General features: G+C 42.0%; 2 protein-coding genes across 2 annotated transcripts; one reads left to right on the forward strand and one right to left on the reverse strand.

Annotated features, from left to right (window-relative positions):
• The first annotated feature begins 933 nt into the window (after window positions 1-933).
• Window positions 934-16,552, forward strand: dpf2l (D4, zinc and double PHD fingers family 2, like). Its single transcript, XM_060928063.1, has 11 exons — window positions 934-1,004; window positions 1,505-1,665; window positions 2,405-2,512; window positions 2,596-2,792; window positions 7,003-7,092; window positions 7,188-7,272; window positions 7,355-7,486; window positions 10,165-10,296; window positions 10,523-10,635; window positions 10,771-10,852; window positions 15,772-16,552. Exons 1-11 carry the CDS (start codon window positions 973-975, stop codon window positions 15,852-15,854), a joined length of 1,215 nt encoding a protein of 404 aa, XP_060784046.1. The 5' UTR covers window positions 934-972; the 3' UTR covers window positions 15,855-16,552.
• chrm1a (cholinergic receptor, muscarinic 1a) lies at window positions 16,162-19,586 on the reverse strand. The gene is made up of 3 exons (XM_060928062.1): window positions 19,484-19,586; window positions 18,009-18,848; window positions 16,162-17,862 (listed from the first exon to the last, which is right to left on the reverse strand). The coding sequence occupies exons 2-3, from the start codon at window positions 18,738-18,740 to the stop codon at window positions 17,134-17,136; spliced, it is 1,461 nt and encodes a 486-aa protein (XP_060784045.1). The 5' UTR covers window positions 18,741-18,848; window positions 19,484-19,586; the 3' UTR covers window positions 16,162-17,133.
• Between the last annotated feature and the right edge of the window lie 5,870 nt (window positions 19,587-25,456).

The following is a 25,456-nucleotide window of genomic DNA, read 5'->3' on the forward strand; positions in this document are numbered from 1 at the left end:
TATCTGTTGGCGTTGTCGGTGACAACAAGCCACAGCACCAAGACCAGCAACACTAACGACTCCATGTCCTCCATGTTTATTGTTTACTATTCGGGTCGTGAGACTACTGCTTAAAAGATCACTGATGTCACTGTTTGCGCCGCCTAACGACATCACGTGATGTCCACCCACTTTCGCTAACTCCACCCAATGTGTCCACCCACTTCCAGCCAGCACGGTTCAGCGCGGTTGTAATCGAAATGCAACTCCAACAGCCCCGCTCAGCTCGACTCAGCCGCGTTTGTAGTGGAAAAGCGGCATATGTGTCAGCCCTGTGATGACCTGGCGACTTGTCCAGGGTGTACCCCGCCTCTCGCCCGTAGTCAGCTGGGATAGGCTCCAGCTTCCCTGCGACCCTGTAGAACAGGATAAAGCGGCTAGAGATAATGAGATGAGATGAGGATCATGCAGGGCGGCACGGTGGTGTAGTGGTTAGCGCTGTCGCCTCACAGCAAGAAGGCCCAGGTTCGAGCCCCGTGGCCGGCGAGGGCCTTTCTGTGTGGAGTTTGCATGTTCTCCCCATGTCTGCGTGGGTTTGCTCCGGTTTCCCCCACAGTCCAAAGACATGCAGGTTAGGTTAACTGGTGACTCTAAATTGACCGTGAGTGTGAATGGTTGTCTGTGTCTATGTGTCAGCCTTGTGATGACCTGGCGACTTGTCCAGGGTGTACCCCACCTTTCGCCCGTTTTTAGACTTTTCCAAGTGGGATTATCCACTTAGAAAAGTCTAAAAACATATCTCCTTTTCTAGTTTTTCACCGCTACTGTTCATGAGGAACAGTTGGTTGAGAAGTAGTGGGGGTTTTGTTTGAAGACAAAAGAGCAGAAATCAGTGTAATGGCCCTGAAGAAGGTTTCAGCATGGGGCTTGAACATCTGGCAGTGTTCATGTGACGCGCATGCGCAGTCAACATTACGACCATTACATCAAAAAATGGCGGCGGCCGTTGAGAATGTTGTTAAAGTGTGAGTTGATTTACAGATTTTTTTCCCCCCTCGACATTCAAACGAATATTCGTTCGTTATCTGCATTTCAGAATCGAACAAGTGTACTCTTAAATAATCATAATGGAGTTTCTGTCAGTGAAAGATAATCGTTTTAACTCAGTTGACCGATTGAAGCAGTGGCTTGCTAATCGCTTCCATTCATTGTTTTCCAAGCAACAAAATATTAGCTTATTAGCTTTGTATTTACTAACCGTTGTAAATGCACATACGGTATTTAGCTGTTATGAGTTAGAAATCATTCTAAACGCATTTTACTGGCTGCAAGGTGATTTTTGTATGATTTGTTTGTGTTGAACGCGTTCTTGTTGGAGTATAGGAGACCTAGCTGAAGCTATTGTTTGTTAGTGATGTGTTTAATCGAATAACTGGCAAACTATGACCTACCAAAACAGCTGGACGTTATTTCATGCTCTTATTTCTTTCTATCTTGCAATTTCTCACGAACTTTTGGGTGTTAGGATGGGAGAGCAGTATTACAAAGATGCCATGGAGCAGTGCCACAGCTACAATGCCCGGCTGTGTGCAGAGAGAAGCATCCTCATGCCTTTTCTCGACTCCCAGACTGGAGTGGCTCAGAGCAACTGCTACATCTGGATGGAGAAAAGGCACAGGAGTGCAGGTTTGAAATGTTTTTATTTACCCACATACGCCATCATTTCTACGGTTGTTACTTGTTTTCTTAAAGTGCCATTCCACCACTGGATGTATTCTTTGGCATAAAATACAGTATATTTTGACAACATATATATAAATGGTATCACTAGATAGAGAAATCTTTTAGCTTCAAAATGATATATCAAACATAATTTTTTGACAACGACAAGTATATTAATTTTGCAACCAAAGTCACCTACCCTTTTAATTTCCGCGCGTCATGTCATCGGCAGGTTCCCCTTCTTGTGTACCACGTGACGTGTGACGTGGCACATATTATCAGCAATGGCAGATAGAACGCGATAAAAATAATACCAATAAATCTAGCTAATACCAATAAATCTAGCTAACTGAAAGATTAACTCAAAATTTTTCGCAATTTTTTTGGCCCCCATATACGAGGAGAAATGACTCTCTCACTTTGGGGGTTTCCTGGTCTAAAAATAGACCGACACGTGGTACACAAGAAGGGAAACCTGCCGATGACATCACGTTTCACTACCGCGCGGAAATTAAAAGGGTAGGTGACTTTGCTCGCAAAATTAATATACTTGTCGTTGTCAAAAAATTGTGTTTGATATATCATTTTGAAGCTAAAAGATTTCTCTGTCTAGTCATGTTGTCATAAAATATATTGTATTTTATGCCAAAGAATACATCCAATGGTGGGATGGCACTTTAATGCCTTCTTTGTCCTTGGCAAGGTGTAGCACCAGGGCAGCTGTACACATACCCTGCCCGCCGCTGGAGAAAGAAGAGAAGGGCACATCCACCCGAGGACCCCGCTTTGGTTTTCCCCCCACTCAAAGCAGGTAACGCATCTTAGCATTTGATCTTATCAAGAATCTTGAATTGGAGCTATTTTCCACCAACGCCCGTGCTTTCTCTCTTAAAGCCGACCTTGAATTGGGATTGAAAAAAGATGGGTTGGGGCCTTTGGATGGAAGCAGCCTGGAGGCTTTGCTAAAAGGAGAGCCTGTGGATAAGAGAGCTGCTCCAGAGCTCAGGGGCCCAGAGGAAGACCAGAGTCTGGCAGACGTCACGAGCACTGCCGGGGCCAGTAGCCACAGTGGATCCACACGTGTGAGAAAGGTATCTAGTTGATGTGACCTCCATGACCAAGCTTATACCCTGTCCACACTAGGGATTTTGTACCGATACGATACTACTTTCGTACCGCAACACCTGTCCACACTAGCAACTATACCGGTACTGTAGCGGTATAACTGTATCGGTACGAAACCCACAAATGTATGGGTTTCATACCGGTACAGTATCGGTACTGTAGCACTTCGCTGTAGTGTGGACAGATGAAGCGGTTCTGTATCGATACAAATATAATGCGCATGCGCAATGAACCATTCCTACTTCTTCGCTGTCTTCGCTGAATAAAATAGTGAAGAACGGAGATTCGTTTTCTTGGTTTCTTTCTCAACTGCCTCGCGCGTTTTATATGATTCGACTGAATAAATGACCACCAGAAATACAGACTGTACATTGACAACAAAAAGCACACACACGTTGTTTCATCCGCCATATTCTCTGAAGGAAGTTACTCAGTAATCACGGAAACATTTCGCGCACGCACATTTCAACTACCGTGAAAGAAAACCGCAAACATTTCTCGCTAGTGTGGACAGATGCACTAAACTGTACCGGTATACTTTGTATCGATACAGTTATACCACTATTGTACCGGTATATATGTGAACACAGCTTAAGGCCCTGTCCACACGGCAACGGATTCAGGTGAATCTGATAAAATTGTTTATCGTTTCGGCCTGGCGTCCACACGACACCGGCGTTTTGGGTGCCCCAAAATGAAATCTTTTGAGAACGGGTTCCATAGTGGAAAAATCTGGCAACGGCGCCATTGCGAAGTCGTCTGGATGAGTAGAACGGATTTGTTTACGATGACATCACAACCACATGACAATCCCGCCGGCAAAAATAGGGGAAAAAAGGAGCGATCTCATGTCTTCAGATGTTGGTTTAAGTCCGACAATACATTCCTCAAAAAGGGCGTAGAAGAACAAAGTAATCCATCAACGTGTAGCATTCAGTTTATTCCGGACCATTAAAGAATTCTGGAGGATATCAGAATGTTGGTGTACCGGCTTCCATCTACCCCCATTCATTCCTCTCTCTCTCTCCATCTACCCCCGTTCATTCCTCTTTCCGCGTCTCCATTCAAAAAACGAGCACGTGATTTAAAGGGACTATAGCCATAGGACAGGGAGTGAGAAGGTGTGCGCGTGCGACAGTGACAGGGAAGAACCTAGGCTCATGCTCGGCCTGAATTTCTCTTAAAGTGAAGGCAGAAGAACGTTCAGCGCCTGGCCAGGCTTTCTATGTATTAATTTACATAGACGTTTTAATATGAAATATAAATAAGTGTCTTAGACAATAGATACTATTTTACGCTACTGACTAATAATCAAAACTTTGTGGCTGATGCTACAGAAGAAGGGGTTTATGCGCATGCGTCTACTTCTATTGTTCTGGTGTCTCTGATGGGACCGTCTTACAGCGCACGTAGAGGTGTGGCATGTGTATTGCATCGTTTTCAGCAAGCGTTGCGTTGCCATATGAACCTGATATTTTACTGATCCGTTGCCCATGTGGGCGCGATATTTAAAAAAAAAAAATCTCGTTGCCGTTGTCGTGTGGATGTAGCCTAATGCCGCTTTTCCACTACCAACGCGGCTGAGTTGGGCTGAGCCGTGCCGTGCTGAGTTGGGCTGAGTCGAGCTGAGTGGGGCTGTTGGAGTTGCATTTCGACTACAACCGCGCTGAACCGTGCTGGCTGGAAGTGGGTGGACACATTGGGTGGAGTTAGCGAAAGTGGGTGGACGTCACGTGATGTCGTTAGGCGGCGCAAACAGTGACATCAGTGCAGGCTTTTAGGCAGGATTTTTTTTTAGGGAGTCTAACTTTTTTGCAGGTGTCACTGTATGTGGCGAGGTGTAGCGGCGCGTTGAGCGCCGCTGGCACGAGTGTTTTAGGGGGTTGAGAATTATGTAAAAATGTTAAAGAAAATGTATTCAAAATACATGTAGGTATAACAGATTGGTAATACAATATCAACTTTGGGAACACCAAAACAAAATACACTGCAAACTGCGTATATTTTTAATGAATATTATTATTAAAATGGGTATATTTCTGGGATTTTTTGAGCTGGAGTTGCATATTAAGCATGACAAATTAGCTATAAAGCTTTCTGATCGCAGAATACTACATAAATAAAGCTTGTTGTAGCTGTGTTTGTCTCAGTCAGTAGTGCACCTATTGCAATTGCATTACATGTGACAACCAACCCCGAACACAGTGTGACAACCAACCCCGGCTGACCAGTTTTGCTTTCAAAGCCGCTAGCGTCCAAAGATTTAGTATAACAAAGAAAAAAACACACAGGAAATATGGCTAAGTCTTCAAACATTATAATGGTATTCGTTTTTTCAATAGAAACCCATTAATTACAAAGCTAGAAGGTAAAAACCAAGGACGAACAGTTTCATGTTCGTCCTTTTCACGTGCGTTCTTTGGAATCCCAGCATCCTTTAGAACGTGTCGTATTTGATTATTGTTTAGCCTACTAGAAATACTACCCGCCGGCTCGACTACCACACTCTCCACTACGTAGCCTGTAATGTTGGGAAAATCTGCATGAAAATGTGTTATTTACTGTTAAAAGGATTTATTCGGGATAAATAACATGTCAGGTAAGGCCGGTTTTCTATAGACTACATTCCACATTTAGCTGCGGCAATATAGTCTACGGCTATATTGTCTGGATATTTATGCCAGTGTCTCCTAGGCATACATCTTTTCCCCCTCTGCTCTGGGAACGCATATTACAAGTGCTTTGTACACCAAATTTATTTAATAACCCATTTATTTATAACGAGGGCTCTCACAACTTTGAAATTAGTGCAGCCATAGAAACGCGTGTTTCTGTAGCTCTGCGGCGGGTGCCTATATTTTGTACTCTGGGCTCGTGCTGTTGCTATGGTAACCCTGGGCGTCTTCGGGAAAGACAGCTGTCAAAGCAAGACTTCTGAAATTTCCAAAATGGCGGTGTCAACAAAGCTTGTAGATCCTCGGAAAGCTCAGACTCGGCGATTTTTTAACATATTCAGCTAAGTTACCGGACATAACACGGGCGGAAATTTTAGGGCGTCGTACTAAAAAGTAGGGCGTCCAATTTCTTGTTTTTTTCAGTACAGGGCGTCGAAAAGACGCCCAGACGCCCCTCTATCTAAAAGCCTGCATCAGTGAGCTTTTAAGCGGTAGTCTTACGACCCGGATAGTAAACAATAAACATGGAGGACATGGAGTCGTTAGTGTTGCTGGTCTTGGTGCTGTGGCTTGTTGTCACCGACAACGCCAACAGATACTGGCAAGAGCGAATAGATGAGGCGAGGCGCATAAGGCTTCAGAAATTCTCGTAATTCTTCTTCCGGGTTTACGGTGTTTACAGATCCCAGCGTGCTCGCGGGGCGTGTATGGGCGTGTGAGGACACTCCTCTTCACCAATCAGTGCACAGGGGAGTGTCTGCTCACGCCCCTAGCCCCACTCGGCTCGGTTTGGCTCGCTTCAGCCCTACTCCAAAACGGTGCGAGTTTTGGGTGCTGAGCAGGGCTGAAGCGAGCTGAGTCGTGCTGCTCTGAGGTAGTCGAAACGCGAGCCGTGTCGGGCTGAAGTGAGCTGAAAAAGGGTAGTGGAAAAGGGCCATAAGTTTGGTTCAGGGAATTGCTTATTCACTTCTGAGTGTGCATCGTTCACTAGAAGTGAATTCTGGCACCATGCGTTTCTGGACCAGGCAAACAACAATGAGATGAAGTACTAGCATTTGTCACGTTATTTCTGAAATCAAATTTCACAGTGATGGAAAGGTATGTTTTCACGTATAAGGGCAGCAGAGTGACTAAAAATGTCATTAAAAGGCATGACTGAAAATGTATGAAAGCAAGTAGCTTTGACTGTACCCAAACTGTTGAGCAAAAACAGATAAACTAATGATTGTACTGGCTGAACATTAAAATGACAATAAAGGAAAAGTACCGTATAACCTTATGCAAAGATTTCTCACACAACAGAAATCTAAAATTGTGGAGTTGATTCTCAGATGAGATGATGTTTCGTATCGCTTTCACAGAAACCAGCTCAGAATCAAACCATCCTGGGTGTGAAAATGCCCCAAGTCTGTTTCAGAGCAGTAGTTAAAATGATTTTACATTTTTTGGATGATTGTATTTTGCTAGAGTCTCTTCTGTTTTTATTTTAAATTTTTTTTAGAGGATCCTAGAACCAGAAGACTATCTAGATGACCTGGACGATGAAGATTTTGAGGAGGAGGCTCCAAAAAGACGGAAAGGAAAATCTAAGGTAGCTGATACCTGATACACTGCAGCCTAATTATGATTTTCTGATGAAATAATTTTGTCAGAAACAGCAATGAGGTGATGTTCTCTGTCTGTTAGGGTCGTGGAGTTGGAAATGGGAAGAAAAAAACAGAAGCTGCTGCAGCAGCTTTGGAAGATCGTGATAAACCATATGCCTGTGATAGTAAGTTGCTTTCCTCTGGCGTGCTATATGCATTTGTGCATGCTGACCCATATTTATTTTAACGTTTATGCCTTGTGTTTAGTCTGCGGAAAACGCTATAAGAATAGACCAGGTCTGAGTTACCACTACACTCACTCTCACCTGGCTGAAGAAGAGGGAGAGGAAAAAGAGGAAGCTGAGATCCACACTCCTGCACCACAGGAGGAAACCAAGAGTACGTTTTGTTAGCGGTGTGATTTCGGTGGCCTCCTTGTCATGCAGTGTCTATTACTTATTTCAGTCCAATCCTACCAGCATGGACAAAAATTCACAGAATAAAAAATTGAGTCCTGCAGGTTCTAGTCCTGCTGCACATCTCTGCTTGGTAGTTAAATAATGTGTACTATACAACATTGAAGTGGACAAATCAGTAAGCCAGGAGTTCGGGACAAGCAGGTTTCAAGGATGTCTGATGGTCTTTTTATGGGTATATGTAATCACTAGTGGAACTGAGCACAATAAAGTTCAGCAAAAAAAAAACAGCTAACACTCCTCCTGCATGCAGTTATGCTGCTGTTAAGTATATCAATAGAAAATGAAGACTTTAACCAGACTCAAGTAATTTCTTTCTTTGTTTTTAACATGTAATCTGAATACAGAAAGCATCTCAAAGAGCAGTGGGTAGCTGAGTGGTTAAGGTGGTGTTTACATTAGACCGTATCCGTCTCGTTTTCGTCGCGGATGCACTGTCCGTTCACATTAAAACGCCGGGAAACGACTCCACAGGCGGAACAACTTGAATCCGCCAGGGCCCACGTATTCAATCCATTACGTATCTGATCCGGTGCTGTGTAAACATTGAGGAACGAGGATACGCTGTGCTGAGCTCTAGCTGACGTCGTCATTGGACAACGTCACTGTGACATCCACCTTCCTGATTCGCTCGCGTTGGGATCACACACACAGCGGCTCAGTCCCGAATCACTGCTCGTGCGCTTCACTCGCGCGCTCTGTGAGCTGCGCAGGGCTGGAGTGCGCACCCTCCAGAGGGCACTCGCTGTTCAGGGCGGAGTGATTTGGAGCGCAGGAGGAAGTGCTGAGCCGCACTGAGGTTTATTTACACATTTCAACTTATTTACCTCCTTCAGGCGCTTAAACTCAGTGAGAACATGAACATCACAGCCAGGTGTGTTTATCTGCTGGAGAAGGTGTTCGCTTGCCATCCTTCCACTTGCAAGTGGTGAGTGACTTGCGCATGCCCGATATGCACTGGGATCATGTGACGTGCCGTCTAATTAGTCATGTGATTAGCGTATCCATGTATAGAGATCTTGCAGTCACGTGACCGGAAAGTACACAACCCCCATCTTGTCGGTCAAAAACACCGCTGAATACTGCTGCACTCGTGTACAGAATGGATCAATTTCAACCGACGGACTACACGGCTCATTTTTCTAATGAACAGATAACTAGATATATGTCTAAAATAAACGATCTACAGATTTGTGACCCTTATGGCTTACCGGACGGAGTTTTCACGACCGGATTTTGAACTGTCAGCGGAATACCTGGACGTGTATGATTACCTCATCAACTTTCCCTCGCTGTTCAGTGGTGAAGCACTGTGTGCTTATAAATCTCTGGACAGTTTTCTTTACAGAAATTCAGGATTTGTCAGCGACTCGGATGTGGCATCTTTGTAAACAAGAAAATAATCCTCATTGGATGGGTAAGTCACTTAAGTATTGAGTATAGCACTGACCAGCCGATTATAGAATAGAATAAGGTAATTCCAAATCGTCCGTCTTGTTTACATGGATCTGGCGTTGGAGAGGTAGAGGCTTGGCAGTGGAGGTTTGAGTAGCTGTTTTCTGAGCTTAGTCAACAGGCCGGCTCTGTAGCCTTGCTTTTGCTTCGGCTCCCGGCGCCGCCTCCTTCGCTTTGCTTCCAATAACAATCCACGGAGACCCCGCTGGTCTCGCCATCTCGTCCGGAATGTTTTTTTTTTTTTCTCGTCCGGAATGTTGTGCATGCGATGGAAATCGCTACAAACCGTCATTTTCTGCTGGAAACCAATGTCCAGTAAGTCCATACGGTTGTAGTGGATATTGAAGTCCGGTACAGACGAACAACACGCAAAAATACACACAAAAAACATAAAAAACGTGCACAGGTAGGGAGAGCTTGTAGCCGCAGCCGTTGTAGTAGAATTGTATATAGTAGGGTTTTCCAGAAGAAAAGGTAGAAGTAGAAGTAGAAGGCGGAATATGGCGTTTGACCGACACGATGGCGTCCGTCACAATCTGGATCAGCTGTGACGTCACATGCAAGTGCTCCATTGGCGTTGCTGTGTGCACGCGAATCGTTTTAAAAACGTTAATCTGATGATCCGCTGATATGGTCTAATGTAGACACCACCTAAGGTGTATTGGGCTACTGATTGCAAGGTCTTGAGTTCAAATCCTAGTATCACCAAGCTGCCATTGTTGAGCCACTGAACACTCAAGGGCTCACTTGTTTTTGCTTTGCATAAAAGCGTCAGCCAAGGGAACTCAATGTAAACACCATAGCTGAATGTTGACGAACAATTTGCTGACTTTTCACTGTGGATGCAAACACATTTTACGACGTGATCATGTACTTGTCCGTTTTCCTTAGTCTACTTTAATGCACTTAACTAGCAAACTAGTACATTATTAAATTATGTTATCTACCACTTTTTAGCCTAGTGAGTTTCTGGGCAAATATAACAAAGATCTGGTGAGCACGTTTGAACTTTTTTTTAAACCCCTTCTAAACTACAGTATAGTATCATTAGTGTTTCCCATTAAATAAAATGTATACAAAGTGTATTTTAATACAAATAATAAAATCATACACACAATTTATAGCCAATGTCCACTTTATTCTTAGCTCCTAAGAAAGGTCCTAATGGCTTGGCACCGCCAAATGATTACTGTGATTTCTGCCTGGGTGACTCCAACATGAACCAGAAGACGGGCCAGTCTGAGGAACTGGTGTCCTGCTCTGACTGTGGACGCTCAGGTATGACTTTTCCCTCTCATCCAATCAAGTGCAAACCCTACTGAAGCAAACTTGTAGTCACTTATTTCAGCACAGTAACTGTGACACACTTAGGTTGTTGGTTAGTCACCGTCACTGGTTCTTTTTGCAAATTATTTGTTTGTGTCCGAAAGGTCAAGAACTTCTGTGGCTTGTAATATTTTTTGGCATTGTGATCAATGTTCTTTGTATTTCCCTCTTTTCTCAGGCCATCCTTCTTGCCTGCAGTTCACAGCAGTGATGATGGCAGCGGTAAAAACATATCGCTGGCAGTGCATTGAATGCAAGTGCTGCAATGTTTGTGGCACGTCTGAGAACGATGTGAGTTCAGTGACCTATTCACACATGCTCATGTCTTATGCCTTGCATTCAGATGTTAATGGAATTGGAATAGGTCTATTTGCACACGTTAATGTGCCCAGTTGACTGTATCCTCTTCTGATTGTGCTGATTCAGGACCAGCTCCTGTTCTGTGATGACTGCGATAGAGGATACCATATGTACTGCCTCACTCCTCCTATGTCCGACCCTCCAGAAGGTAAACCACTTTAGACACTGATTTATTTTTTGTGTGTGTTTTGCCATCTATATTTATTTAGTTTTAATTTTTTAAAATAAGTAATATTTTAACGAAGGACAAAGCATAATAGTGGACTTAAATCTGTAATTATGGCACTGACTAATTTAAATAAAAATTGTTGACTAGAAAATTAACGAATGACAAACTTCAACGAAAAATGCAATAAGGAAACTGGTTGCTCTCTTTTTTTATTTAATAAACATTTGACAAAAATAGCTTCCATTTGATGTCACTAACTATCCAGCTAACATATTACAATTTTTATCCCCCGCTGGCCGACAGGCCCAAAGGGGGATTATGTCGCGGCGACATCCGTCCGTCCCGCGAAGGGTGCTCACCTTCTGAAATCGACTCCTCTCACAATTTTTGGAGGAATTTCATGAAACTTGGCAGGATTCTTTGTTATATGTTGAGAATACGCATATTTTAATTTCGTTAAATTGGGTCACATTTTACCAGAGTTACAGCCCTTGATTAACAAAATTATACTTTGACAGTTTCATGAGAGTGTGTTTTCCTTCTGAAATCTACTCCTCTCACAATCTTTGGAGGAATTTCACCAAACTTGGCAAAAGGCCGTGTTATATGTCGGTATTACACATATTGTTATTTTGTTCAATTCAGTCGCATTTTACCAAAGTTGTGGCCCTTGATTAAGAACCTTGTACTTTCACAATTTCATGAAGGTGTGCTCGCCTTCTGACATCAACTCCTTTCTCAATTTTTGGACGAATTTCTCGAAGCTTGGCAAAAGGCCTTGTTATATGACGGTAATACGCATATTGCGATTTAATTTTGTTTGTGAAAATTTTACTTGAGTTTTGACCCTTGATTAAATAACTTGTACTTTAACAATTTCATGAGGGTGTACGTTCTTCTGAAATTAACTGCTCTCAATTTGTGGAGGAATTTCACCAAACTTGGCAGAAGGCTTTGTTATATGACAGTTATACGCATATTGAAATTTCGTTTAATTTGGGGAAATTTTACCAGAGTTCCGCCCTTGATTATTAACAAACTTGTACTTTGGCAATTTCATCAAGGTGTGCTTGCTTTCTGAACTCAGCTTCCCTCACAATTTTTATGATCCCCTGCTGGCCGAAAAGCCCAAAGGGGGATTATGTCGTGGCGATGTCCGTCCATCTCGGGAAGGGTACTCACCTTCTGAAATCAACCCCTCTCACAATTTTTGGAGGAATTTCACAAAACTTGACAGAATTCTTTGTTATTTGTCGGTAATATGCATATTGTAATTTCGTTCAATTCAGTCACATTTTACCAGAATTATGGTATAGTTGCCTGTGGGGGATATTGTGCTTTCGGAGCACTCTTGTTTTCTTTGCTCTCATCAATATAGGAAAGAATCAGTCCTGTATGAATTCTGTTTCTGCTTGCATGTGTCTCGGGACTAAATTACTAGTAATTTTCTTTTGTACTCGTTCTAAATCATGCAAGCCTGTTTTTTTTTTTTTTAATTATTATTTCTTCTTCACAGGCATTATGGCTGTGGTTACTTATTTCTTGTGTTTTTCCAATTAGATTTAATTGAATCATATTAGAAATTCACAAAGTATTCTCTCAGATTATTAAATCAGTTCAATATCAAAACAGTTTTCTGTCTGTTTTAAGATTTTGGTTTCTGTGGCACTCTTAACCACAGCTGTAGTAAAAGAATGTTAAAATTCCAGCACGAATATGTGTGTTAATACATTGAAATGCTAGCAGCATGTACCTACAAGTACATTGCTTTACGTACATGTATGTTGTGTTTAGTAACAGTCACATAATTTTCACCAATGCCCTTGTTTTTGTCTAATTATAATTCTCCTGATTGCTCATGATGTTTATTTTGGAAGGTCAGTATAAATTTGTTGAATCGTTTGCAGGGATTAGTCGTAGTTTTACAGACATTGCTGTGATTACATTGTCATTAAAGGAGAACTGAAGTCATTTTTAAACTTGCTTTATTTCTTAATTAATGTGTTACTAAAACCGAAAACGTAATTGAATAACCTTATATCGTGACTCGTATTGGCAACTAATTGCAATTAAATATTATACTTATCGGCCTATTCGTTTTTTAGCCATGTTGAATTTAATTTGGTCCACGGCGAGCGTCACTTATCCGTGCGATCTTCACGAGACTTGTGCGAGACTTCGAAACGTCAAGTGTCAGCCAGGTGTCACTGTTTTCCAAACAAAATATCACACAAAAACGAGTTTAAATGACTATTACTACTTACTTTTTTCAAACTTTCCTGATTGCTATCAAAACAAACAAAACTTCCGGCTTGATTACGTCAGTATTCGAAAGAGGGCGCGCACGTCTTTTGATAACGTTGGCAGATGTTGGTCACTTTGATTTCCACTGTATGTTTTACTTCCGTCCTACAAAGTCTCGCACAGGTCTCAACGAATCTCGTTCACGGCCATCGCTTTGACATATGGACTGATATATTACAACCCTGATTCCGACAAAGTACAAATTGTAAATAAAAACGGAATGCAATGATGTGGAAGTTTCAAAATTACATATTTTGTTCAGAATAGAACATAGATGACATATCAAATGTTTAAACTGAGAAAATGTATCATTTAAAGAGAAAAATTAGGTGATTTTAAATTTCATGACAACAACACATCTCAAAAAAGTTGGGACAAGGCCATGTTTACCACTGTGAGACATCCCCTTTTCTCTTTACAACAGTCTGTAAACATCTGGGGACTGAGGAGACAAGTTGCTCAAGTTTAGGGATAGGAATGTTAACCCATTCTTGTCTAATGTAGGATTCTAGTTGCTCAACTGTCTTAGGTCTTTTTTTGTCGTATCTTCCGTTTTATGATGCGCCAAATGTTTTCTATGGGTGAAAGATCTGGACTGCAGGCTGGTCAGTTCAGTACCCGGACCCTTCTTCTACGCAGCCATGATGCTGTAATTGATGCAGTATGTGGTTTGGCATTGTCATGTTGGAAAATGCAAGGTCTTCCCTGAAAGAGACGTCGTCTGGATGGGAGCATATGTTGCTCTAGAACCTGGATATTCCTTTCAGCATTGATGGTGTCTTTCCAGATGTGTAAGCTGCCCATGCCACACGTACTAATGCAACCCCATACCATCAGAGATGCAGGCTTCTGAACTGAGCGCTGATAACAACTTGGGTCGTCCTTCTCCTCTTTAGTCCGAATGACACGGCGTCCCTGATTTCCATAAAGAAGTTCAAATTTTGATTCGTCTGACCACAGAACAGTTTTCCACTTTGCCACAGTCCATTTTAAATGAGCCTTGGCCCAGAGAAGACGTCTGTGCTTCTGGATCATGTTTAGATACGGCTTCTTCTTTGAACTATAGAGTTTTAGCTGGCAACGGCGGATGGCACGGTGAATTGTGTTCACAGAAAATGTTCTCTGGAAATATTCCTGAGCCCATTTTGTGATTTCCAATACAGAAGCATGCCTGTATGTGATGCAGTGCCGTCTAAGGGCCCAAAGATCACGGGCACCCAGTATGGTTTTCCGGCCTTGACCCTTATGCACAGAGATTCTTCCAGATTCTCTGAATCTTTTGATGATATGTTCAAACTCTGCAATTTTACACTGTCGAACTCCTTTCTGATATTGCTCCACTATTTGTCGGCGCAGAATTAGGGGGATTGGTGATCCTCTTCCCATCTTTACTTCTGAGAGCCGTTGCCACTCCAAGATGCTCTTTTTATACCCAGTCATGTTAATGACCTATTGCCAATTGACCTAATGAGTTGCAGTTTGGTCCTCCAGCTGTTCCTTTTTTGTACCTTTAACTTTTCCAGCCTCTTAGGCTACGTTTACATTAGACCGTATCTGTCTCGTTTTCTTCGCGGATGCACTGTCCGTTTACATTAAACCACCTGGAAAAGCCAGGAAACGGGAATCCGCCAGCGTCCACGTATTCAATCTAGATCGTATCTGGTCCGGTGCTGTGTAAACATTGAGATACGCGAATACGCTGTGCTGAGCTCTAGCTGGCGTCCTCATTGGACAACGTCACTGTGACATCCACCTTCCTGATTCGCTGGTGTTGGTCATGTGACGCGACTGCTGAAAAACGGCGCGGACTTCCGCCTTGTATCACCTTTCATTAAAGAGTATAAAAGTACTGCAAATACTGATGCAAATACTGCCCATTGTGTAGTTATGATTGTCTTTAGGCTTGCCATCCTTCCACTTGCAAGTAGTAAGTGATATGCACTGGGATCACACACACAGTGGCTCAGTCCCGAATCGTGGCTTGTGCACTTCACTCGCGCGCTGTGTGAGCTGCGCAGGGCCGGAGTGCGCACCCTCCAGAGGGCACTCGCTGTTCAGGGCGGAGTGATTTGGAGCGCAGGATGCCTGCGGAGCCGAGCGTATCCGTGTATTGGTGTTGCTGTGTGCACGGCTAACGGTTTTAGTGTAAACGCGAATCGTTTTAAGAACATTAATCTGATGATCCGCTGATTCGACGTAATGTAAACGTAGCCTCATTGCCCCTGTCCCAACTTTATGATGTGTTGCTGTCATGAAATTTCAAATGAGCCAATATTTGGCATGAAATTTCAAAATGTCTCACTTTCAACATTTGATATGTTGTCTATGTTCTACTGTGAATACAATATCAGTTTTTGAGATTTGTAAATTATTGCATTCCGTTTTTATTTACAATTTGTACTTTGTCCCAACTTTTTTGGAATCGGGGTTGTACATAGCATATTTCAAACACTCATAACTTGCTATAGCAGTGACAAAATAGCTATCAAAAATGCATTCCTATATTTAATAAAATGAGAAATAGAATTTTGATGCTAAAAAATTTGCCTTCAGTTCCGCTTTAACAGTAACCGTGTGTATTTCATGTTTCACAGGAAGTTGGAGCTGTCGTTTGTGTCTGGATCTTCTGAAGGACAAGGCTTCCATCTACCAAAGCCAGAATCCTACAGTAGAGTAATCACATCAACAGGACTGCTCATGAGACAACACACGATCTCACACACATACACACTCCCTTTGATCCAGCTCATACACACCAAATAAAAATCCTTTTTACACTACACAGTTTAGACTTTGATGTCTTCACAGCATCGTTATTAGCCTGGTGTGGCAAGTCGAGGGGCAGAGAAGGTAGAGCAGGAAGGAGACTTTTATTTGGCAGCACATGTGCAGTGACCTTCACTTCACTTCACGGCTGCAGCATTAGCGTCTGACACATTACTACATATATTAAGTGTTTTAAATGATTTGAGCACTAAGGAAAGTAAACAAAGTGATTTATTTCCATAAATATCCTCGTTAATGGATATAAAGAGCTGGTTTATGTTATATCTGTTGCCAGATTGTTGTTTTTTCCCCCCTCCCTTGCTTGTTTACAGTGCATGTCAGAAGAAATCACATGGCCTTATTCTGACAAAATTATGGTGTATTTTAATATCTATATGTATCGGAAGTTCATTTTTATTGTTGTTGAGTTTTTACTTGCAGAAATTAATGGTGCCAAGGTCCACATTCTCAAAAGCATTTTTCCTTCATTTCTTTAAGTATTTGACAAACTGTGGAGTTTTGTGTCTGTTAGTATTTGGTAATGAATGTGATGCTGTCTTACGTCCCTTTTATATTACCCTTTCTTCAATAAACATACATGTACCACAAGTGTTCATGGTTTTTAAATTCTTTTAAACACTTTGTATTTGCACAAAAATACCTGACTTGAACAGTTTTAACAAATTCACAAAGCAACAATGACAATAACATTAACAATGGGTTGTGTCAGCCTGGCAATAGATTAGCAACTTGTCCAGGGTGTACCCTGCCTCTCGTCCAGCGTTAGCTGGGATTGGCTCCAGCTCACCTGCCACCCGCAATGGATAAGTGTTATGGAAAATGAATGAATTAATGAAAACGATGGGTAAAATGTGCATGAATTTTCTTATGAGAGGTCCATCGGTAAGTTGACGGTGTAGAACCTTGCAGACTTGAAAATCAACATTTAAGAATGCATTGTACCTGGGAAATGTTTTGATTGATGGTAAATTACTCATTAATTACACTGTGTGTAATGCTGTGTAACCGTGCAGTTGTGCAACACATCTCAATAACTGGCGCTTCAAAGAGCAAGGACGTCTCTTTTGCCAAATTCCCTTGTGCTTTCATCTCATTAGCGCCACTCTCTGAGGACGCAAGGAAAGGAAAACAAGGAAGTGCAATTAAAAGATGAGAGGAACCCACAGTCTCTAGTGAGCTGAGCAGCTGTCCTGTGAAAAAGTAAATCTTTTCCCCTTCATCTGCTCCCTCCACCTGCACAGTAAAAGAGCCTTGAAGGTGACTTGAAAGTGCTTGTTGCAGAATGCATAGCAAACTGGGTTCACCGTGCTGTTGACATAGCAAAGCCAGTACCCCAACTGCCAGAGCCTCTCAGGAACACAATCCTCACAAAATGTAGACACCAGCACCATGATGTTATAGGGCGTCCACGTCACAATGAAGGCCAGTAGGATGGCACAAAGGGTCCGTGCTGCTTTCTTCTCTCTGATCAGCGACCAGCTGCGTGGCTTGCGGCTTTTCTGTATCGCTGACTGTGACAGAGGCGATGCTCCTGTAGTTATAGTGGAACATTGTCTGAGGGAATTTTGACAGTCTGATTGGCTGTTTGCCACTTGGATATCATGAGGATCAACATCAGAATCATTCAGCGAGTTTGGCCTCTGACTGAACTGACCAAGAGGAATACATGCAGCATTTTTCTGCCTATCCTCAGAAGAGTCTGTGCCAGTTTGTGTGTGGCTGTTTACAGTGTGTGATGGAGCTCTAGTGTAGCGTATCTTGCTCTTCTTCCACCATGCTGCTGTGCACTGGGTGAAGGAGGGACACAGGGTTCTAATGCTTTCTTCTGACTCTGGCTGGATGCTTGTCTGAAGCCTGGCTTCTTCATTGTCACTTATATAGCTGCTACTGGAACGGGACTGATAATGACAAAAAAAAAAAAAGAAATGGAAAAAATCTGGTGTAATGTGTCCTAAAATCTATATATTGATCTCTTTTGCCTGATCTAGTAATCAGTAAATCCATGAATCTAATACAGAACTGAATATCAACATTTGTAACTCACCTGTAATGACTTGTCTGAGTCACTCCCACGAGACGCTATTAATCCAGCTAGTTGCCGTGAACGTTTCTCTGTCTCTCGGTACACCCGCCAGTACAGGCCCACCATCACGCTGACAGGCAAGTAGAAAGCTGCAGTGGCTGTCCCAAATGTGATCACAGGCTGAGACAGGAACTGGACCGAACACTGATCTTCAGGCACTGTCCTTTTACCTACTATGTACTGCCAGAACAAGATGGCTGGAGCCCAAAGCAGGAAAGATATACCCCATGCCAGAGCGATCATCAGTACTGCCCTTCTGGTTGTGCGAGTGACCCGATAGGTCAGAGGTCGCGTGACAGATAAGTAACGGTCAAAGCTAATTGCCAGCAGGTTCATAACAGAGGCATTGCTTGCTACGTAATCCACAGCCAGCCACACATCACAGGCCAGATTGCCTAATGTCCAGCGTCCAATCAAGATGTAAGTGGTGTAGAGGTTCATCGAGATGGTGCCCAGGATAAGGTCAGCCACAGCTAAGCTCAACAGGAAGTAGTTACTGACCGTCCTGAGGAGACGGTTGACCCGGAATGCAACAATGACCAGGATGTTACCAATGATGGTGATGGCCGAGAGTGGGACTGTAATAAGAGTGACCATAGCCATCCTCCATGTGATGGTATAACTCCCAAGAGGTGCTGCCGTGACATTGGATGAACAGGACAGAGTAAACGTGGCTGTCGTAATGTTCATCATAATGATTTCCTGGAAGACTATCTTGATTTACTGGTCTTTAAATGGTTTTTATAGCCGTTGGAGAAAGGTTTATTGTTTTGCATTTTTGTCTTCTAGTCATCTTGCAACCTGTTGGGAGAAATAAGTAGCTAATCAGTGCCAGACAAAAGGTAAGACACAGAATTAGTCAAACATAAATGTATTCCTGTAGTAACAAGGTGAAATGGACACAGAAAGTACTTTTGCCTTAAACTCTTATCTAATCACCTAGCAGTGTACTTTATGATTAAATATTCTTAGTCCCTTAATGTGGTGTACTTTTACAGAGCTGTGCCGTACACATAAGTGTCGTCGTTTGTACAGGAGATAGCTTGTTTTCTACATTCAATAAATGCACATCATTTTACCATATATTTCAAATATCTATTCAATCACATATCGTTCTCAAATCCACACATTCCTGCTACACTGTCAGTACACTGCATGAAAGTATCCCTAGACAAAACCTATATCCTGATCAGCTCCGTATACGTGTCGTTGCATCTATAGTAGGAAAAGATACTGCTATAGAATTCCACGCTTATATAATCTTGATTGCATTTTAACTTCCTTCTGTGAAATCTCATCTCAGTTTCAAAGAAAACTTGATTAAACTCAAGCTGCAAAAAACAACAGTTCATTTCCCCTCATTCAGCTACATGTGATCTCAAAGGTTTGAACAAATCTAAAGGATATCAAGGACAAAAGACTCCATAAGCTCCTACCTCTTGCCCCACGGATGCAGATCCTTCTCCAGAAATGACAAGCTAATCTTTTAAAAGGGTGTTCCGTCATAAACAGTCACCATTTAGAAGCACCGGCCGCTTGCTCCACCCTTTATGGCAAACTAGAAAGTTCAAATAAAAAGGCAGAGAACAAACAGGCTCAATATGGACCATGCTTCTCCTACAGCTTTTCCTCTACTTGTCAAACTGTCATTAAGGATCGCAAGGTCTAAGATTGCAAAGCATTTTTCATTTGGTATGTGTAATTATTTTCAGTCTTACTGTAGTAATGCTAGAAAATAATCCACAAAAGAAAAACTTCTTTATGAAATGTAACTATAAACAGATGATAATAATAAAAAGCATGATACACTCTTAAATAATGAATTAAAAATTGTAATTGTTGGCAAATTATTGTTATATATAAGGTATAAAACACCATACATGGTATACTGTTCCTGATAAGCACAGGCAAAACTTTTGGGTGGGACCTTCATGCTTGCCATGAACAGCAAGCCTGGTCTTGGTTTATTCTCAAATTTCACTATCAATTACTCACTTGTGTGCTGTTTCAATTTTCTTTAGAAAATGTGTCAGCCAAATTAATAAATATCCCCCCCTCCCCCCCAAAAAAAACATAATGTATTTTGTTATCCAAAATGTAAGCATTCATTGATTCCTTGAATTCACTGATTAATCTTCAGTAACTTTATTCTGGTCAGAGTTGCAGTGGTTCTCGAGCCTTTCCCAGGAACAATGAGCATTAGGCAAGTACATCAGGGAACCTCATCTCATCTCATTATCTCTAGCCGCTTTATCCTTCTACAGGGTCGCAGGCAAGCTGGAGCCTATCCCAGCTGACTATGGGCGAGAGGCGGGGTACACCCTGGACAAGTCGCCAGGTCATCACAGGGCTGACACATAGACACAGACAACCATTCACACTCACATTCACACCTACGGTCAATTTAGAGTCACCAGTTAACCTAACCTGCATGTCTTTGGACTGTGGGGGAAACCGGAGCACCCGGAGGAAACCCACGCGGACACGGGGAGAACATGCAAACTCCGCACAGAAAGGCCCTCGCCGGCCACGGGGCTCGAACCCGGACCTTCTTGCTGTGAGGCGACAGCGCTAACCACTACACCACCGTGCCAGCCCTCAACAACATTAAAAATAATAATAATGCGTGTGTCAGGATCATATAGAAAATTATAGCAAGTCATCCATTTGTTACAAATAAAATGTGGTTGGAAAATTTCTCCAAATGATGAGTGCAACTCATCAACTTTGCTTACTACATGGCACTACTGAGAAGTCTTATTTCTCAAAGGTGATAGTTGATTAAACACTACATACCGTATCTCAAAATATGTGTAAATTGTCTTAAGCACTGTGCAAAAGTCTTAGGCACATGTCAAGAAATGCTGGAGACCAAAAATGGCTTAAAAAATAATGAAATGAAATGTCGGAACATTAAAAAATACTATAAACCGTAAGAAGTAAGCCATAATAAATGAAACAAAGTCAATATTTGGTGTGAGACGACCCTTTGCTTTAAGAAAAATAGTAGTCTCAGGTACAGTTAGTGCAGTTTGATAAGGAAATGAGCTGTAGGTTTTACTGAACATCTTACAGAACCAGCCACAGTTCTTCTGGACACTTTGACTGTCACACTCGCTTCGTAATTTTGCACCAAAACCCAGCAGCCTTCATTATGCTTTCTTTTTTAATCTGAAAAGTCGTCTCTTATGGAATACGCTGCTCAGATACAACAATTTTTTTCTGTAACATTTAATTTTGTGCTGGAAAATGAACATTTGGAACTCTAAAATGTTTTTGTATTGACTCGATAATGTAGAAGTCATCAAATAGAAAGGTATCACAAAGTTTGTATGAAAAAAAAAATAGGGTGCCTAAGACTTTTGCACAGTACTGTACCTGGAAGGCTAAAATAATAATAATAAAAAAGCCTACCTTGTCAGCTTTACACCAGAGTTTAATTGTAGTCTTTGGTGTGGTATTGTGCATTCTGCAGTGTGAATTACTATAATGACAACTGAACCAAATCTTCACATCACTTAAGGGAGAGAAAAGTATCAGCGCAGGTGTGTGACATCACTATTTAAATATTAATTGCTTTAACTGTATTCATTGAAACAACAACAATGGACTTGAAACCAAAAACTTTTCTGTTATACTTTAACCTGGCACATATGACCACCTAACGACACAAAATATTGACGTAGGTTACATAAGGTTTGGACAAATACAATCCATGGCAATCCTTAACAATGACAAATAAGCAAACCTTCAAGTGTATAGCTCAACACCTTAGCAGACTCTGCATAAACAGTACTAGTGTAAAGAGTACAACACAAATATACACTACCGTTCAAAAGTTTGGGGTCACTTTGAAATGTCCTTATTTTTGAAAGAAAAGCACTGTTCTTTTCAACGAAGATCACTTTAAACTAATCAGAAATCCACTCTATACATTGCTAATGTGGTAAATGACTATTCTAGCTGCAAATGTCTGGTTTTTGGTGCAATATCTCCATAGGTGTATAGAGGCCCATTTCCAGCAACTCTCACTCCAGTGTTCTAATGGTACAATGTGTTTGCTCATTGCCTCAGAAGGCTAATGGATGATTAGAAAACCCTTGTACAATCATGTTAGCACAGCTGAAAACAGTTGAGCTCTTTAGAGAAGCTATAAAACTGACCTTCCTTTGAGCAGATTGAGTTTCTGGAGCATCACATTTGTGGGGTTGATTAAATGCTCAAAATGGCCAGAAAAATGTCTTGACTATATTTTCTATTCATTTTACAGCTTATGGTGGTAAATAAAAGTGTGACTTTTCATGGAAAACACAAAATTGTCTGGGTGACCCAAACTTTTGAACGGTAGTGTATATCTCATCTCATTATCTCTAGCCGCTTTATCCTGTCCTACAGGGTCACAGGCAAGCTGGAGCCTATCCCAGCCGACTACGGGCGAAAGGCGGGGTACACCCTGGACAAGTCGCCAGGTCACACAGGGCTGACACATAGACACAGACAACCATTCACACTCACATTCACACCTACGGTCAATTTAGAGTCACCAGTTAACCTAACCTGCATGTCTTTGGACTGTGGGGGAAACCGGAGCACCCGGAGGAAACCCACGCGGACACGGGGAGAACATGCAAACTCCGCACAGAAAGGCCCTCGCCGGCCACAGGGCTCGAACCCGGACCTTCTTGCTGTGAGGCGACAGTGCTAACCACTACACCACCGTGCCGCCGGTAGTGTATATGTTTTTCAAAAATGAAAATGCTAGATTGTTCACTACATGATTGTTCAGATCAAAAATGTAATTTATTAAAACTATGTCATCAGTATATTACTATTATGGTAAGCTGCAGTATGTCAGAACCACAAGGTCCTAAAGTGTTATATTTTCAAACTGTTAACACATCTATGAGGTTTTAGCTCTAAAAAGCAGTGAGGCACTAATCAGGTCTTGGATTTTGACTTGAATCATTGATTTGACCTGATTTAAAATGTCCATAAATTTAACATGTTCTCATATGTGTAGTAAAGCTAAATCATCACTTCTCCAAAATCACTACTACAGCTTACTGAAATTATGTATAATCACCATCCCCTCCAAAAGTATTGGAACAACAAGGTCAAATCTTAGCTTTTGCTACAGAAAGAAAGAAAGCGCAACTTTATTCATCACGCAGTTGTGAAATTCCTTTCTATATTTAACCCATCTGAAGCACTGAACACACACATGCACACACACACATACCCAGAGCAGTGGGCAGCCATGCTAACAGTGCCCGGGGAGCAGTTGGGAGTTAGGTGCCTTGGTCAAGGGCACCTCACCCCAAGGCCGTCCCATATTAACCTAACCGCAGGTTTCCTGGAGCACCTAACCGGTTTCCCAGGTGGAAAAACACACGCAGAGACAGGTAAGAACATGCTAACTCCACACAGAAAGGCATCCACCGGCCGCTGGGCTCGAAGCCAGAACCTTCTTGCTGTGAGGCAACCGCGCTAATCACTTACACCACCGTGCCACACTGAAGATATTTAGTTTGAGATAAAAAAATATTATGAGAAAAATATTTTCTTTGAACAAACCCATTTTTCAAGTGATCAAATATATTGGAATAAGTGGTTGACAGTGTTTCTTGTTTCCTGTGTGGCCTGTTGGATTATTAGTTTAAACAATTAATGGCTCTGAATGTTGACTTTTGGTTTGAGCCCTGGGTATTACCTTTGAAGATGTCATTTGTTAAGTCAATAAAAATGTGCCTTCCACAGAAAAGATTTTCCGCTTTATTATCTGAAATCATTTTGTGCAGGCTCACAGCCAAGCTGGAGCCTATCCCAGCTGATTATGGGTGAGAGGCGGGGACAAGTTTCCAGATCATTGCAGGGCTGACACATACAGTGCCACATACAGTACTTTAAAGGTGCACATTTTTTTTTATTGTGACACAAGCAATAATTAAGATGAAAAAACAGAAATCTGGAGTGTGCATAGGTATTCACTCCCCATAGTCAATACTTTATAAAGCCACCTTTTGCTACAATTACAGCTACAAGTCTCTTGGTGTATGTCTCTATTAGTTTAGCACATCTAGCCACTGGGATTTTTGCCCATTCCTCAAGGCAAAACTCTCCAACTCCTTCAAGTTAGATGGGTTGTGTTGGTGTACAGCAATCTTCAAGTTATGACACAGATTCTCAATTGGATTGAGGGCTGGGCTTTGACTAGGCCATGCCAAGACATTTAAGTGCTTCCCTTTAAATCACTCCAGTGTAGCTTTAGCAGTATGTTTAGGGTCCTGCTGGACCGTGAACCTTCATCCCAGTCTCAAACCTCTGGCTGACTCAAACAGGTTTGCTTCCAGAATTGCCCTGTATTTCATGCCATCCATCTGTTCTTCAATCCTGACCAGCTTTCCTGTCCCTGCAGATGAAAAATATCCCCACAGCATGATGCTGCCACCACCATGCTTCACTGTAGGAATGGTGTTCTCAGGGTGTTGGGTTTGTGCCACACATGGCATTTCCCATGATGGCCAAAAAGATCAATTTTAGTCTCATTTGATCAGAGAATCTTCCTCCATGTGTTTGGTTAGTCTGCCACATGCTGTTGGGCAAACTCCAAATGTGATTTTTTAAGCAATGACTTTTTTTCTGGCCACTCTTCCATAAAGCCCCACTCTGTGGAGTGTATAGCTTAAAGTGGTCCTATGGACAGATACTCCCATCTCCACTGTGGATCTTTGCAGTTCCCTCAGCGTTATCTTTGGTGTCTTTGTTGCATCTCTGAATAATGCCCTCCTTGCCTGGTCTGTGAGTTTTGGTGGGAGGCCTTCTCTTGTCAGGTTTGTAGTGGTGCCATGTTTCCATTTTGCTATAATGGATTTAATGGTGCTCCCTGGGATATTCAAAGTTTGGGGTATTTTCTATGACCCAACCCTGATCTATACTTCTCCACAACTTTGTCTCTGACCTGTTTGGAGGCTCCTTGGTTTTCATGTTGCTTGCTTAGTAGTGTTGCAGAGTCAGGGTCCTTCCAGAACAGGTTGATTTATACAGACATCATGTGACAGATCATGTGACACTTTGATTGCACACAGGTGGCTCTTAATCAATTAATTATGTGACTTATGAAGCGAATTGATTGGACCAGCTCTTATTTAGGGGTTTCATACGAAAGGGGGTGAATACCTATGCACATTCCAGATTTCTGTTTTTTTTTTCATCTTAATTATTGTTTGTGTCACAATAAAACAACAATGTGCACCTTTAAAGTTGTAGGCATGTTGTGTAAATCAAATGGTGCTAACCCTCCAAAAATCCATTTTAATTCCAGCTTGTAATGCGACAAACACCAAGGGGGATGAATACTTTTGCAAGGCACTGTAGAGACAAACAATCATTCACACCTATGGTCAATTTAA

This window comes from Neoarius graeffei, chromosome 8, assembly GCF_027579695.1.
Source record: "Neoarius graeffei isolate fNeoGra1 chromosome 8, fNeoGra1.pri, whole genome shotgun sequence".
NCBI lineage: Eukaryota > Metazoa > Chordata > Actinopteri > Siluriformes > Ariidae > Neoarius > Neoarius graeffei.

Coding starts and splice junctions, on each gene's coding strand:
- dpf2l (XM_060928063.1), top strand. CDS start 973: ATGGCGGCGGCCGTTGAGAATGTTGTTAAAGT. Junction 1,005..1,504: donor GTTGAGAATGTTGTTAAAGT/GTGAGTTGATTT, acceptor TTTGGGTGTTAG/GATGGGAGAGCAGTATTACA. Junction 10,636..10,770: donor GTGGCACGTCTGAGAACGAT/GTGAGTTCAGTG, acceptor GTGCTGATTCAG/GACCAGCTCCTGTTCTGTGA.
- chrm1a (XM_060928062.1), bottom strand. CDS start 18,740: ATGATGAACATTACGACAGCCACGTTTACTCTGTCCTGTTCATCCAAT. Junction 17,863..18,008: donor ACTCAGACAAGTCATTACAG/GTGAGTTACAAA, acceptor TGTCATTATCAG/TCCCGTTCCAGTAGCAGCTA.